Source organism: Melospiza georgiana, chromosome 8 (assembly GCF_028018845.1).
Source record: "Melospiza georgiana isolate bMelGeo1 chromosome 8, bMelGeo1.pri, whole genome shotgun sequence".
In the NCBI taxonomy this organism is placed as follows: Eukaryota; Metazoa; Chordata; class Aves; order Passeriformes; family Passerellidae; genus Melospiza; species Melospiza georgiana.
The window spans coordinates 22,031,508-22,046,917 of NC_080437.1; the positions used below are offsets into that span (position 1 = coordinate 22,031,508).

Here is a 15,410-nt window from a genome sequence, read left to right on the forward strand (position 1 = left end):
GACCACATTGTCAGATTTCCTATATTTTGAAAGACTTTTTAAAACTTCTCTGAGAATGCAAGTGGGATTGGGCATCCACCTGAAGCTGTGAGGGTTGAAGGACTGCCCAGTGAGCCTTTAGAGCGTGCTGGATGTGATCATTCATGTGCACCATCATGGCATGTTGAGCATGTCCCAAACTAAACTTCAGAATTTTTATTTTTTTTTTGCAGTTGTTGTTTTTGCTATTTTGAATTGAGATACTGAAACAAGACAAACTCGTTTTTCTTGTGTTCTTAGTAACTACCTGTGCTGCAGGTGCTAGAACAGAGTGAGTGAGCCCTGTTGGAAACAGTGCTGGCACTTTACCCTGTATTTATTCAAAGCTGTGCTTCCATTGACTTCAGCTGTTGTTGGCAATGCTTAGCAATCCTGTCCAGCCAAATCCAGGTTTATGGATAAATAAAATAACACAGCAGTGACCCCTGTGAAGAAGTTTGCATTGATAGGAAAGTTGTTTAAGCCATAAGAGTTTTAGCTGTTCCCTAGATCTCATTGTTCTGATCAAAATACTACATGTAGTGTCACAGGCTCTGATGACTCCTGGGAGCCTCATTGGAGTTGTGGTGTTCTGGAAACAGTTAATATTCCTGTGAGTTGAAGCCATCTTGTTGCTCAGCAGAGTTGGGTTGTGTTGTGCCACATACTGGTGCAGAAAGCTGAAAAATCTAGGCCAGCATGAAAATGAAGAGCACTGAAATAAATTACTGGAACTGAGATAGTGCTCCGAATATAGGAAGCTTAGTAGGAAGTCAGTGAACTGAAATATGTAGACCCAGAGAAGTGTGTCTTTGGGAAGGTCGAGATACCTGAGGATTTGTTGCTTGCACAGTAAAAAATATGCAGCTGAGGGGTGTCTCTCAACTCCATGTGTATTTTATGGTATGGATGTAGATGACCATGCCAGCAAGGATTTAAACATGCAACCTTGTGTTTCATGGTTAAGGATTCTGATTATGGATGATAGCTGGGCTTGGGCACCATGAGTGAGATTGCTGACATGCATTCTTAGGGTAAAAACTTGGCCCTTTTTAACTGTACTTTAATGATTCATGCTCAAGTGTCTTTTCTGCCATAATCCTCTGCAGAGTCAGAAGAAAATGATACAGCATCAGGTTTTGGAGCAAGATGTGTATTGTCGGTGTCTCTGCCATGGAATAGGTCAGCCATTTGCTTTTTTAGTTCATTAGTTCCAATTACTTTGGGCTACTGTTCAAGCTGAGAGTTAATGAGGAAATCAGGCTGTCTTAAGATCCACTTCTCACCTGTTATGGTCCTAGCTATAGATTTGATCTTGACATTGTCATTTGTGATGAAGTTATATATTTTTTTCTCATTCTCTATCTTTCCCTCTCAGCAGTAAAGACATGGTTTGTGTATCTACTGGGAGGGACCTGGAGTAGTGCTGGGTATGCCCTGCCCTTACATGCCCCTGCTGTGAGACTGAAGGGATCAGAGTAAAGCCTACCATGTTACAGGGTACAACAAATTGGAAAAAGTTCTTTTTATTTTAAATGTTACAAATGTGTCAGTACTTCAGTACTACTAAGTAATATTTGTTTCATAAATAAGGTAACTTTCAAAATTACTTTTGCCTTCCTGGAATTTGGTGATGCATATTTTACAACTCAGCCATCTCCTGGAGTAAGTGACACAGGCATCTGTCCTAGAGATGAACAGACCTCTTCCAAGCACTGTTTTGATTCATTCCCAAGCTCGTTCATTATGTGTGTTGGAGGGAGACTAGAGACTTGTGAATAATTATCATGGCTGTGTAATTAAAGACTAGCATAATACATATGCACCAAAGTGTAAGATTCAGATAAAATGCACATTGGTATATTTTCTCATTTTATTTTAGTGCATTGACTCTGCTATTATTTTTGGCACTTACTCTTTGGTTTTGGTTTTTTTTTAAGTAAAATATTATAGACACTGTGTTATGTGACATTTTTTATCAGACTTACAGGTAAGATATTTAGAGGTAGAAAGTTGAGACCCAGTTCCAACTAAAGGTCCATTTCACTTTGTGATTCTTCAAAATCTGATCCTGATACACATTTGTGTTTTCTCACTATATTGATGTCCACTTTGAGGAGGTCCATGGCATAGATGAATGTAGAGATAGCAGCCATGAAGGGCTGGGATTTAAAGTTACGTGATGCATCTCTTCTCTAAGAGCTGTTATTAATAAACTGGTTTTCTTTCTTTAAAGTCTGGATAATTCTGAGAACTGAAACATGCTGCCATATATACCAATAGCTAACAAGGAAGGAGCTGCTGTCTGCACACAGCATAAATACAATCCAACATGGGCAGGCTGGACTTAATCTTTTGCTGACTTAATGATTATTGTGTAGCCAAAGGCAGTGCCTGGTAGCTGGAGATTTCTCTTTTATCCATAATGCAGTTTATCTAAGTAGGTCTTAGGAGCTTTGCCTTCTGTAGGAAGATATCCCAGCAAATCTTCCAGACTGGCTGGATTTTAAAACTTCTTTACCAAGTTATTTATTATGCTTTATCACTCTGTATTTTGTATATCTTGTGCTTTTAGTTCATGTTCCTAGTCCCAGAACCTTCTTGCAAAATCCTCATGTGCTGCTGAGGACTTTTATGAATTGTTTATGTTGTTGGGATTGTTTGCCAATAGATTGGTGGCCTATGGAAACAATGCAAAAGGCAAATCCAGGAGCTGGAACAGTATCAGCTCACAAAACCAGGAGAACCTGTTCATGCTGAGAAATGAGGAAACATAATTGTGTGTGTGTGTGCAGAAGCACCAGTCATCTTGGAAGAAATTGCTGAATTTAGAAAACAGTTTTCAAATCTGCTGAGTACAAATGAGTTGCTACTGAAATGAAAGCTACTGAGAAAAATGGTAATAGCCCTTTTATTTAGGAGCTAGAATGTTAGCCCCTACTCGTGTTTTATCACCCACACTGCAAAGTTTGTAGTCAGCACACGTTATACTTATGCACTGCCACAACACACTTGTAAAATCTGTTGTGTCTAAAATTTCTTTTACTAGATTTATCTTGCTCAAGTGCTATAATGGGAAGTGTTATAATTGCCTGGTAAAGGGTTTTGATTAAATTGATCTTCCTGTGTTTAATGTAGGTTTTAATCTTGAAAATATATTGCAGGTTTGTGTGCCCCTTAAAAGGTTAGGAAGATGCAGCATTCCAGCAAGCCTACCCTGCACAGCCTTGCTGCCATGCTACAATTTCTTTCTCCCTTTTCCCCCTTGTGCTCAGCTCCTTGGCAGGTTACAGAACAAAGCAGGACCTCCCAGGGATTTGCTACTATAGCAGCATGGTTAAAATATAACATACATATGTTAATAAAGGCTAATTAAATTCAATTTGTAGGCTGTGTCCTCTTCTGAACTCAAGCCTTCTGACCTCTAAGACTGTAATCTCAGGAATGTTTGAAGCTGGAATAAACTACCACTGTGGCAAAAGCTGCAGTCCTGCCCTTTAGCTCTCCTGCCAGTGCTGGTTTTGCCAGCTCAGCTCTGCTATGGCTGTATAGTAAAACAGGTCAGGGCACACATCTGACTGAAAAATACTTCCTTACCTCTATTTAGGATATAAGCTGTATCTTTGCATTCATATTTTCTCTTCAAAAGGATAGTGTAGTTGGGTATTGAAGCAGTTGACCTCTTCACTTACATATATCTAAGAGGCAGATAGAAAAAGCCAACAAAAGTTCTTTGTTTAAACGAATTATATAAAACCTACTTAATCAATTTACTAATGCATCACTAGAATGGATTTTTTCATCAAAGTTAATACTTTTTGATTTACCCTTGCATTTTTTTTAAGGAAGTGATTATGAAACAAACTCTTCTCTACTAGTGCATATTACTAAGAAGTGGGTTGTTTTAACCAAATAAAGTTTTCTTTTTGGAAAAAAACCCCCAACCTCAGTACTTTGGATGTTTTTGTTTGGTTTGAGGGTTTTTTCCCTAGGATCTACTTTGAATTTGCTGGACATTCATGCATTTTATTTTATGTTTCAGTGTATTGCTCCATTTGGATAGGGGAGCAAGTACTCTTTTAAATACAGTATACAAATGATGGAATTCTAAGCAACTGTAGAAGACAAGAATCATCAACAAAGAGAATTGAAAATGAGTGAGCTCATTTGAACTTCAGTACTTAGTATAGCTTCTAACAGAAATCAAGTATTATTCTTTGAGCATCATGTTTGACTGCCAGAAATGCTCAATAGATTAAATAAATGTGTACCGACAATAATGGTAGTCCACTTATAGAAAATACAACATTAGCACACTGAATAAGGGGAATTGGGTCTTCAGTTTAGAGTAGGCACTGTGGGAACATGAGATTTTTGACAGTAAGATTATCTGTATTTCAGAGTTTTCTGTAATAGCAAGCTTTTAATGATGTGTATTTATTTTAATTCCAGAACAGGAATTTTAAAACAATGATGAATTTATGCAAGTGTTCTCTCCTTTAGTTTTATTTAAAGACAACCTAAGAACAAGATGGTTCAAGAGAAATAGTATTTATTAAGACAGAATTTTATTTCCTTTTCTATGGATACTGCTTTTTCTCTGAGGATTTTAAATACTAGTTTTGCAAGCAAGAATATCTTATAGTAACATGTGAAAAACATTGTTCCAGGAATTGTGGGAGCATATTACAGTGAAGGTTTTGGTTTGCAGGGTAGGATGTTATACCACTTTTTATCAACTGTAGCATAATATAGTATACAACACCCCCCTTTTTTTTAATGGTAGTGAAGAGAGTAGGCAAACAAATAATTTTTTACAACTGGGTGATCATAAGGGGCCATTCTGTTATGCTGTCTGATAGTGTACAGTACTCTGGATACATGGGCATTGGTAGATTGTTTCCTCCCTGGAATTGTTCCTGAACTTTGCAACTGGTTGTTCTAGTGGGCCTGCTGAAGACTGATTCTGGGGTTTGTTTTTCTTTTCTTTTATTTTTTCCTTTTACTTACCAAAAGCAGAAGCAGAACTACTGAATTAAAAATGGGAGGTTCAAACATTACAGACCAGCCCTTGCTCAGGTTTTTGAGTGCCCTTCAGTGGAAGTGTTATCCTAGCTTGCCTCTATTTTTTCTTGCACCTAGTGTACTTTCCTTAAACTCATCAGGTTAATGTTAGACATTGGAAGAATTAATTGGTACTTTCTGGCACAAAGGTGCCTGCTGGTGTCTTGAGCATTGCTTGCTTCTGCTCTGATATTAAGGCAGCACAGTGACAGGAAGCAGATGATGAAGCTGTAAACCAAATATCTCTGAAATAATTTCATTTCTCCTGTGTAAGCATTAATACTGCTTTATTTCTAAGTTCTTATTTAAATGACAATATTTAGAATTAGCAGTTGCTTGTATGTATATTTTTAGAAATACTTAAAAGCCTCTTTGCATAGCTGTACTGGGGAAAACAGCAGTTGCAAAATGAAGGGTATAATTTTAAACTGCAGACATATTTATATTTCTTTTTCTTATAGAAAGTTCTATCAAATTCTATAATCTAGAATTAGATGCTAGAATTTATATAACAAGAAACGAGCCTATGTTAGAAAATTAAATTTTTCAATAACACTTGTCTTTTCTTCCTTTTTTTTTTATTTCTTCTAGGACCGGAATAGGCCCTATGACACTTTTAACTTGCACTCTTTGGAAAATTCCTTAATGGATATGATAAGGACTGATCATGAGCCTCTGAAAGGTAAACACTACCCTCCCAGTGGCCCACCAATGAGTTTCGCTGATATAATGTGGAGGAATCATTTTACAGGTTAGGAATATTCATATGTCCATGCTTGCTTGGTGTTTAAACAAAAATCAGCTTTTCAGTATTTCTATAAACTTTTTTATTAATGAATGAGTTTCCAGTTTTGTGAAATTTCTGTTTTCCCATCTTAAGATAAACTTCTCTACTAGGAAGATAAGGTGAAATGTCTATCCATTTATTCTAAGTGTACAATCATGGTATTATCTGACTGGCGTCTCTGAAACATGGGATTTTGTACCAACAAATTGTAGAGCAAGATCTCTTGCTGCAGTCACTTCAAAAATATTTCATTTGAGTCCAATTGTTGTGTTCAGCATCTTTTTAAAAGGTTATACTAAAGTGTGGATTATCAGCTAGGATGCACTGGTCCTAAACCAACCAGTGTATCAAGGTTATTCTCTATAGTTAATTTCAGGTTTCTTTTAAACAAATTTATCTTAATTTGGATTTCAAATTGTTAGGGGAAGCCAAAAGATATTAGCTGTTTTTAAGTTCTGGGAAAGTTGTCGTTATTTATGCTGTTAAACTCTTTGTTCTACCAGGTGTTGGCATTAGGGATGAAACCATTTGCAATACTTGGCTGATAGTATAGTAAAAGGTGTGGCAGCATTTCATTGAATTCCTGATCAACCTGCACCCTCCTTTGTCTTTATCTTTCACTGGTTGTGTTTAAAAATAGGTGCACATTCTTGCTAATATGCATTCTTGCTGACTTGTAAGACTGAGGATAGTTGTAAGCCATATACCAAGGAAGTATTGAACAAGAAATGATTCCCAAATACTAAGTCAGAACACAAAGAAGAAATCTAGTTATGTATAGCACTTCCTATGCTAATGCCTATATACATGTTTTTTGATGTCATGACTGCCTCATTTACTCTTCTCTCCATTGTAAAAATATTTTTTCTTGGTCAAAAATACTGTGCCTTTTTTGCCATATCTTCTGGGTACAGGTTTTATTCACAAGCCAAACAAACTGGCTTCTTTACCCCTGTTATCTTGACATGTGCTGTGCCATAGCCTTCATGTGTCTTTAACCATTATTCATCTGTCTAAAATGGCAGGGAATACAGTTTCATGTCTATTCTGATCATAAACCCCTGAAATAAGGATTAAAGTTGAACTTAAAAAACCATGCTCAACAAAATTGACATTTCTACTGGATATATGTTTCATGTGGCTGGCATTAGAATATTAATAAAATTCAAATTGCTAGTAAGTACAATTAATTATTTTTTGTATCTTGTTAGATACATTGTAATTTAGCTAAAACTCATTATTTTTACGGGGTTTTTCAGTATTTATTTACATATACAAGTAGAAACGAATTTTTTAAGAATGAATTTCCACATGAATCTTAGTGTGGAAAAAAAGAAAAAGATGGGGTTAGATATTTGACTGGATATTAATTATTGAAGTTGGTTATTGTGTAAAGTTTAAATTGATCTTTTCCATTTGATAATGGGACCATTAGCTTTACTTTTGCTCTAATAAGGGCTTCTGTCTCAGACTGGATGTGCTCTTTCTCACTGTTTCATTTTCTCATTCAGTGTTTCTCACCCATTTTGGCCTTCCTCCCTTGCTAATGAGCTCACTTCCCCTCAGCAGCTGTTGAAGTCTGTTTTTCTATTAGTTACCTCCCTGCCTATGGGTTTCCCCCCAGTGATACTGTTGCTTTCCCTGTTTCTTTTTTCTCTTCCATCTAAGCACAGGGCTGACTTTGCCAGCCCCCAGCCTGGCCCTGGCCTCGAGTGCATTTTCCCTGTTCCTGTTTTCACACTGCAGTGTGGCTGGGAATATTCACAGGAGCAGCTCTTACAGGACATGTTCATTCTCCCTCGCAAGAGGTGTTGCTTTCCTCTGTGTTAAACAGATCTATGTTCCCATTTTAGCTGAATCCTTTTCCTGAAGATCATTCTTCTGCAAAAATTGATTCAGTCCTGACATCACTTTCTTACTGTATTTTTGCTGTTTCTTTTTCTGTGAAAAGTGGTCTTGAATGTTTTCCTGTACATCCCACTACTTTTTCTCTACAAAAGTGCAGAAGCTTTTCAGCTGCTGTCCTTCTCTGGACCTTTCTCACATTTCACTTTGTTGTCTTATAAATTCACTTGCTTTTTCTTATTTATTTCACACTCCTCTGGCTCTCCCCCTTAAGGTACCAGGACATTTTAGTCTGTTAGCACATTCAGAAAGTAAGTGATCAGTTCTGCTTGCCTTGGCTTGCTCTTAAGTCATTGCCAAATTTTCATTTATTTTTACCTTGAAGTTTTTTTTAATATATTGGTTATGTACTTCAGCTTGATTTTTTCAGTTCCTTGTAGACAAGCCTATGTGAATGCCTCTTGTGTGAAATTTCTGGAATATTATTAACTTAACCAACCCTCTGAGCTAGCTCCTCTTCATTTTACCAACTCTGTCTTTTATAGTAAACTGTTTATTCCCTTTAAATCTTTACTTCCTCTTGCATCTGATTGTCCTCTCTTAGGTTTGTGCACTATTTCTTCTGTAGATACAAAAATCTTAATATAAAATAAAAGCAATGAGATGGCTTTCAAATGACTTCTTAAAATTGTTCTTCTTTTGGTAAATGAGCCCTTTTTTCTCAAACAATCACAGTTAGCAGCACTTACAGGTCAGTTTGCCATACATTTACTATCCAGATTTTAAGTGGAAAGTATGAAAAGGGTGAGTACCAAAATGCTCTGATTTTGAAAATACAGGAAGATTTGATTCTAGAAAAACTGTATATTTCTTGAGGCCTCCAATGCATGTTACAGAGCCTGAAACAGGTCTATGTTTCAGGATCATTTCACCCTGCTGCTGCCATCAAATACTTATTTTTAGAAGTACTGTCTGCATATGTATTAATGAGTAAAATATTGCAGGCAGTTTATATGAAGTTTGAAACTTTGCTTGAAACATCATCCTTCTTGGCATGTGTGTCCTTCATGTCCCAGCAGATACTTGAAACAAAAAATAATTCTCTTGTTTATGGAATGAGAGCTCTTGATTAGAATGTGGGTGGGAGGATTAACCATAAAAGATTCTGATGGGAAGACCAAACTGAAGTGCTTCTGGGATATTTTGTTCTTGTTTTGGGGTCTGAATTCCTCATGCTCTGTTTGGTTCAGAGGAGGTAATGGAGAAGTTCAAGGTGAGAAAGGAAGAGTCTCTTGTTTGTAGTTGCTGAAGCTTCATACCCTTCACTGTCTGAGGTATGGTCAGGCTTTGTCCTGTGGGCCATGGAAATTGAGTTTATTTCAAGGTCACCCAAGCAGATCACTTCTTTTAAAGCATGACCCCTTGACCTTGAGAGGACATGTGATTAAGTGACATTTTTTGGGAGGGACGTTTTTATTGCTTTCAAGTGTGGAGCAGAGCCAGTCTGAGAGATTATTGGTAATGATCTGACCCTCACTCCTGCAATGCTGAGTTACCCACATTGAGCCAGGCTGATTGGCAGGCTGGCTGGGTGCTCTCCAGTGAGGACAGCCAGGGTCACTCAATCACTCAGTTCTTTTTGTGTATTTCTTGCTTGCTGTAAAAGAGATTTGAAATCTAGCTCAGAGTTTTCTGGACCTAAATTACCAGCATATCCATCTAAGTTGCATTTTATCATGAGCCCAGTCTTGGGAGAAGGTGCTCAGTGTCAGCTCTTGTTTTGTTTCTAAAACGGATTTCTTTTTCTCAGTTTTTCCTGCCAGGTAGGGGAACCCTTCTGTATGTTCCTGGCTTTCTGTCCTCATAGTCTGGGAACTGTGCAACTTCAAAAGTCATTTGTCATTTTCATTCTTTGAGATTTAAGGAATGTAAATGAATTGAAAAAGAATTCTCATTTTCGTTTGTCCCAAGACTTCCCTACCTGCTTTCTCTACCATCAAGACCTGCTTCAACATCTTTCTTTCAGTCAATACTCGTAAATACTTTCCTTTTTTCAAAGGGAGGGAAAAAAAGAGGGCAGAAGTTGAGTAAAGGAATTGTTAAGCTTCATTTGGTTAATGACAAATCACAGTGTACAGCCCAGGGTATCTGGCTGTTCCCCATGTCAGTCATAAGGAGACCTCCTGGACAGAAATGTGCAGGATCTCCTAAGATGTTTTTCTGAAAAGTCTTATTTATTTTCTGAATGGCCAATAAAATATATTATACATACAAAAGTATGAGTGACAGTTTTGCTTTAATGAGGAAAGGTTATGTTTGCATTCTTTATTTGCATTCTGCTTTGACCTAAAGGTGTAGGGCAAAAGTAAATTATCAGAATGACTATGGGTAGATGCCATTTATCACTGACCAGAACATTTCTTTCCTGCATAAAAGTGTCTCCTGTCTGTGGTGTAATATGTCACTGTTGCAATATGTTTATCCGTGTCAAACTATTGCATTACAACACAAACAGAGGTATTCTGATCTATAAAAAATATTTTGATCAGAAGTAACTAGCAGCTGCCTTTGTTCTATTTTTAAATAATTAAATAAAATATTTCAGCTGTTTTAGATCATACGCTGTGCACATGTGCTACTGACAGGTCATGAAACTAAGTATAAAACTGAGGAAAGAAATAATGTCCTTCAAAGTATTTCTTTTAAATTTACTGTTACACTAGATCAAAGTATTTCTTTTAAATTTACTGTTACACTAGATAACAGTAATATTTGCTTATTTATTCTAAATCAGAACAGAAACAAACTTTGTAATTTACAAATCTCCACCTAACAAAAATTGTGGGTTTTTTAAAAGACATGTGACACAGCTTCAAATATAAATAATTGGAGACAACACGTGTACAGGGAGATTTCAAGAGCAGGCTTTATAATAGATCTAATTTCAATGGATATCACACTGTAGAGAGATAGACAAAGCGTGTGTTTATTGTGTCACAATATTTCAGTAGAGATCAAGATGTTGAATATAAATGTACAACAGTTCACAGGCAGAAATAGCAACTGTGGGGAAATTTTTTATCTTGATTTTCTGTACTTAATGTCACTCATTTATTTGTGAAACATAAAACTGAAGTTATTGGGTTACTAACTTGTAACTGTTTACTTCATAACTTTTGTAAAGACTCTATCAGGTCATATGAAAACTCAGCAAAATTTAGGATTTCTTGTTTACATTTAAATTACTCACATTTTTGACAGCCAAGTGTTTGAAGATTATATGCAACTTAAGACTGTTGGATTCTGTTCCACAGAATGGACCTTCACTTTTCCACTTTAAATTCCATTCATTTCAGTACATACCACCTGATTTTGTTCAGCTGTAAGTGTTCCTAAGCTTTTTGTAAGCAAAGCACTAAGTTTGCCACATGACCCAAGAAAAGTGAAGGTGAATGGATAATATTTGTGTTTGCAGTCGGCAGCTGAACACAAAGGTCATGCAAATAGAACAAATGTTGTCATCTCAGTGCTGGGAACGGTGCTACACTGTTGGAGCTTTTTGCAACACTTTCAGTAGGAAAAATAGTGCAGTGTTCCAGCATTTCCCAAAATCTCAATGCTTATGAAAAACAGTGAGCCGACAGATGTGTTTGCACATGTATTTGTGTTTAAAATTAGGCCCCTCGTGCTAATCCTTTTGAAGGAAAGGGAGTATGTTGCTTTTCCATTTGAAACTCTGCTTATCTTAAAAAATCCTCTTTAATTTTTTTTTTCAGGACAGAATAAGGTCATTAAATGGTTCATATTTTTAAAATTAAATAAGTGCCTTTTGCAACAATCTGTAGTATGGTCATACTTCCCAATTTGCTGCTGGCAAACAGCATGTCCTTGTTTTTGACCTGCTGAATCTGTTTGGTCAGGAGTGGTGGGGTTTTTTTATTTGCTTTGTTTAGTTTAAGAACTGATTATAGAGATACCAAATTTTCCTTGTCTTTATTTCCCTCTTTTCATTGTGCTAGTGAAGACTGGCCTCATAAAGACCTAAAGCTGTTTTGCTTTTTTTCTTTCTCGCTTTGCTACTGTTTTGAGGGTTTTGTATATTTTAGTATAGATTGCTAATGGTAAAGTCTGCTTTGATATTGTTTTATTTTAGTCCTCCCAAACCACCAGTGAAAAATGCCAATATTGGTCTTTTGAATACAGTTCTAGAACTTCATGTAGAATGAGCATATGTGTACAAATACTTGTCTACCACTTACCAGTAATGCAAAATTTAACTTTAAGTTCAAGTATTGCTTTCAAAGTACTATTAACTTGAAAATATATCTGTTTCAAGCTAAAAATGTTTGCACTACTTAAATATGTGCAAGAGTGCTGTGTTTTATTGGAGCAACGTAATTTACTTAAAGTCTGCATTTCACTGTAATGTATATGCTGTTTTATTTTATGCTATTTTGTTTTCCCTACTGATAGGATATATTTGCTTAGTCAGTGATAGGAAGAAGTTTTACTACTGATATTCATAGCTGATAATTATACACTTCACTTTGCCACAATTGTTTTTGCACAGTTAAAGTATATACATGTGAACATGGTAATAGTTCTTCATACTTCCCTTCTGGCAAACAATAGTACTTCTGTTCTGCTCAGTATTTTAATTTTTTAAAGATCTGTAAGTGTGGGTGTTTAAATTATGGGTGTGAACAAATGGCAAATATACATAAAAAAGAGAGGTGAGAATAAAGTCAATAAACTTCTTCAGAGAGCTACTTCTTATTTTTATATTTTTTCATGTGGACCCTTGCTTACAACATTCTTGGTGTTGAAATTGTCTTGGGCATGTCTGCTAATGTAGCATAGCTTCACATATCTGTAGTTTTGGGGAAAAGGACAGAGAATGGTTGAAGGTCTGCTCAGGTAAAAACTATTAAAATTCCTGTATATGCACATGTGCTTCATGCTTTGTGCCCATTTGTGAAGCCTGGAGCACACACTCATGGCTGAGCTGGGGGTGTGGGGAGTTGTAGGTTGTGCTGTTATCTGGGCTCCCAAATACATGGGAGTCAGATGAATAATCTTATTTCACATGTTTGGGGTAAGATTCTGGTCATGCTTTGGTTTTTGCACTCTGCTGTGTCTAAACTTGACCCTTCCCCACATGCTACCTGTCTCTTCAAATAAGTATTGCTGGGTTTTAGTGCCTTTTCTTGGCAGTAACTTGGAAATGATAGAAAAGATAAGAGTGATAAAAGAGATATTATTACTAAAGAAATAGAGCAGACCTAGTCCTGTTGCCAGTTTCATTTGACCTTGCCACAGAATTCTGTAGTCATAAATTGTAATTGATATCAACAGTGATCTTAACAATTATGTGAGAGGAAGTTCTCATTCCAAGGAAGTTCAGGACAGGTCAAAAGCTGACCAACTTTACCATTTTCTAGCAAATCTTATGCCAAATACTAATTGCTGAATTGGTATAAGTGGTCAGTCTGGTGCAAATCATGAGGTATAATAGTGCAAGACGTTTTTCTCAATATATAAGCAATGAACATTATTTCTTGGAATGTTGATTGTAATATCAGAAAGGTTAAAATAGGTAACTGCAATCTTAAAAGCTCTTCACTATGTGAGTATTCATATCCAGGTGCTGATTAGGGTTACACAAGTTCAAAATACCATGAAGCACTTAGGAAGAGCAAATGAATAAAAGAAGAAATGCAATAGTGGTAAAACTCTGTCTGATACGAATTTTTACTATTTTTGGAACAGAATTATTTCTCAAAACTGATCATGTAACTCACAATTATCTAGACAATTTTCAAAAGTTTATTTGCAAAAGAATCAAGAAAGATTCATATGTGGGAAGGGTATACTTCCTGAAGTTGTTAGAAAGATTTCAGAATTCATTCAGGATCAGTATGCACCTTTACAAAGAACAAGGTAAAGTTAAATTTATTTATTTATTATCTCATTTCCAGTACAATGCAGAAGAGAGGATGCACAGACTTGATGTGCTCTAAAAAGGAATTGGGCTCTCTGCCATGACAAATATGATATTGCACATGCAGCAGGGCACCCAGGCAGTCCAGCTAGAAAAGTCTCTCCAAATGTTGTTAGGAGAGATAATTTAGGAAATTTAATGATGTAAGCAACAGTGCAGCCTGGGCTATACAAGAATCATCAAGCCTTCATTCATGCTCTGAAGTGTTTCAAGAGCAGGAAGTATACAGCTAGAATTTTTTCTTTCTAAACTAGGAATAGAAAAGACATGGAAGAGTGATTATTGTTGTAGCCTAACTGCAATGCTCTAAGTGTATGGTAAAAAAGCATGTAATTGGAAATATACTCAGTAAATAGTTATGAAACCAAGACAGGCAGACTGAAAATGGCAGATGTACACTGAACACAAGTACTGGGGATGTAGTTACTGGAAGGGTTCCTATTTATAATTTCACTGAACTGCTGGAATCCATAACTTCTGTGCTCTTAACTTCCCTACATTTCTGTTTAGTGTGCTTAATATTCTTGAAAAGTGAACCCTTTATCTAGAGATTTTGTTTTATAACTATAATTAGTAATATGTGCTTATACAGATTTTGTAAATGTTCAGGTAACATATATGTGTTTTTCCTAAAATTGGTTGTTTTTTAGTTTTCATTTATGTGTTTCATCTAAATAGGTCTTTGAGAGTACATATTCTTAATTATATTTCAGTTCTACATTTGCACCTTTAAATTAAAAAATTTAAATTTCCTTTCTCTGTTCTCTTGTTGTTCCTTAGATAATTAAACAGTTTTGTAATCTACAGATGGCCTCTTTTTTCAATTGAATAATTTGCTTCAAGCAACAAAATATTAAAACACTATAACCAATATGCAAGGCTGTATAATTGTTCACAATTAATTTGTTGTCTCATGAATGGTATATTGGCAGTCTCTTTTGAATGCTTTTAGTACAGGTGTGTTTTGAAAGGATTCCATTAATCTGTTTCTGTGGAGTGGCACGAGGGAGCTCTGAAGATGTACAGAATTATCCTGCAGGCTGGCTTAGCTCAGTGGGAGAACATGTCCTTCTGCTTGTGCTGCTCTGTATTTTCTGCTCCTCTCAAAAGATAGCTGACAAGAACTGTTTAAAAATAGCAGGCCAAGGGCAGGTGACAAAATGTCACACAAGCAGCACCTGGTCCAGTGACAGCCTGGAGGGAGGAAAAAACCAAACCCAGATGTCACAGATAGGATTCTATTTCTGAAGTTGGTTGAACAGCAGAATTTCAGCTTCAGCAAAGGAAAAGAGGAGCCATCCAAGCATTATGCATTCAAATTTTACTCCATTTTTTCATAGTTGGTTTTTTTTCCTTCTATTCCAAGTATTAATTTTAAAGTACAAATTAGTACAGACATCTTTTCTCTTTACAAGTACTACCTGTAACCTCACACTCATTAATACACTGGTAAGGAAAAGGGGATTAATGTTCATCTGGAGATGGCTGACGTATTTTAGCAAAGGTTATACTAGATGAAATAATAGCAGCTTTAATGTTTCTGCAGTGCCAGATTAATGTGAAAATATGTATAGGAGAGTTATGTCTGTAATTAGGAAATGTGAAGTGGTTAATGAAGATCATCTCTTTAAGAAGCTTTGCTCAAGGAGTTGGAAAGTAAAAATGGAAATTCTATATACCTTGTTCTTCTTTCTG

General features: G+C 36.2%; 1 protein-coding gene across 9 annotated transcripts in view; it reads left to right on the top strand.

The window, feature by feature from the left end:
* Positions 1-15,410, top strand: part of CPEB3 (cytoplasmic polyadenylation element binding protein 3) — a 77,182-nt gene that overhangs the window by 22,396 nt on the left and 39,376 nt on the right. For 7 of the 9 annotated variants that reach the window (XM_058028629.1, XM_058028630.1, XM_058028636.1 and 4 more), the window contains exon 3: positions 5,674-5,833. In XM_058028629.1, the coding sequence (XP_057884612.1) occupies positions 5,674-5,833 (160 nt within the window). The remainder of the gene's footprint in view (positions 1-5,673; positions 5,834-15,410) is intronic. The other 2 variants (XM_058028632.1, XM_058028638.1) reach the window with 1 other exon arrangement.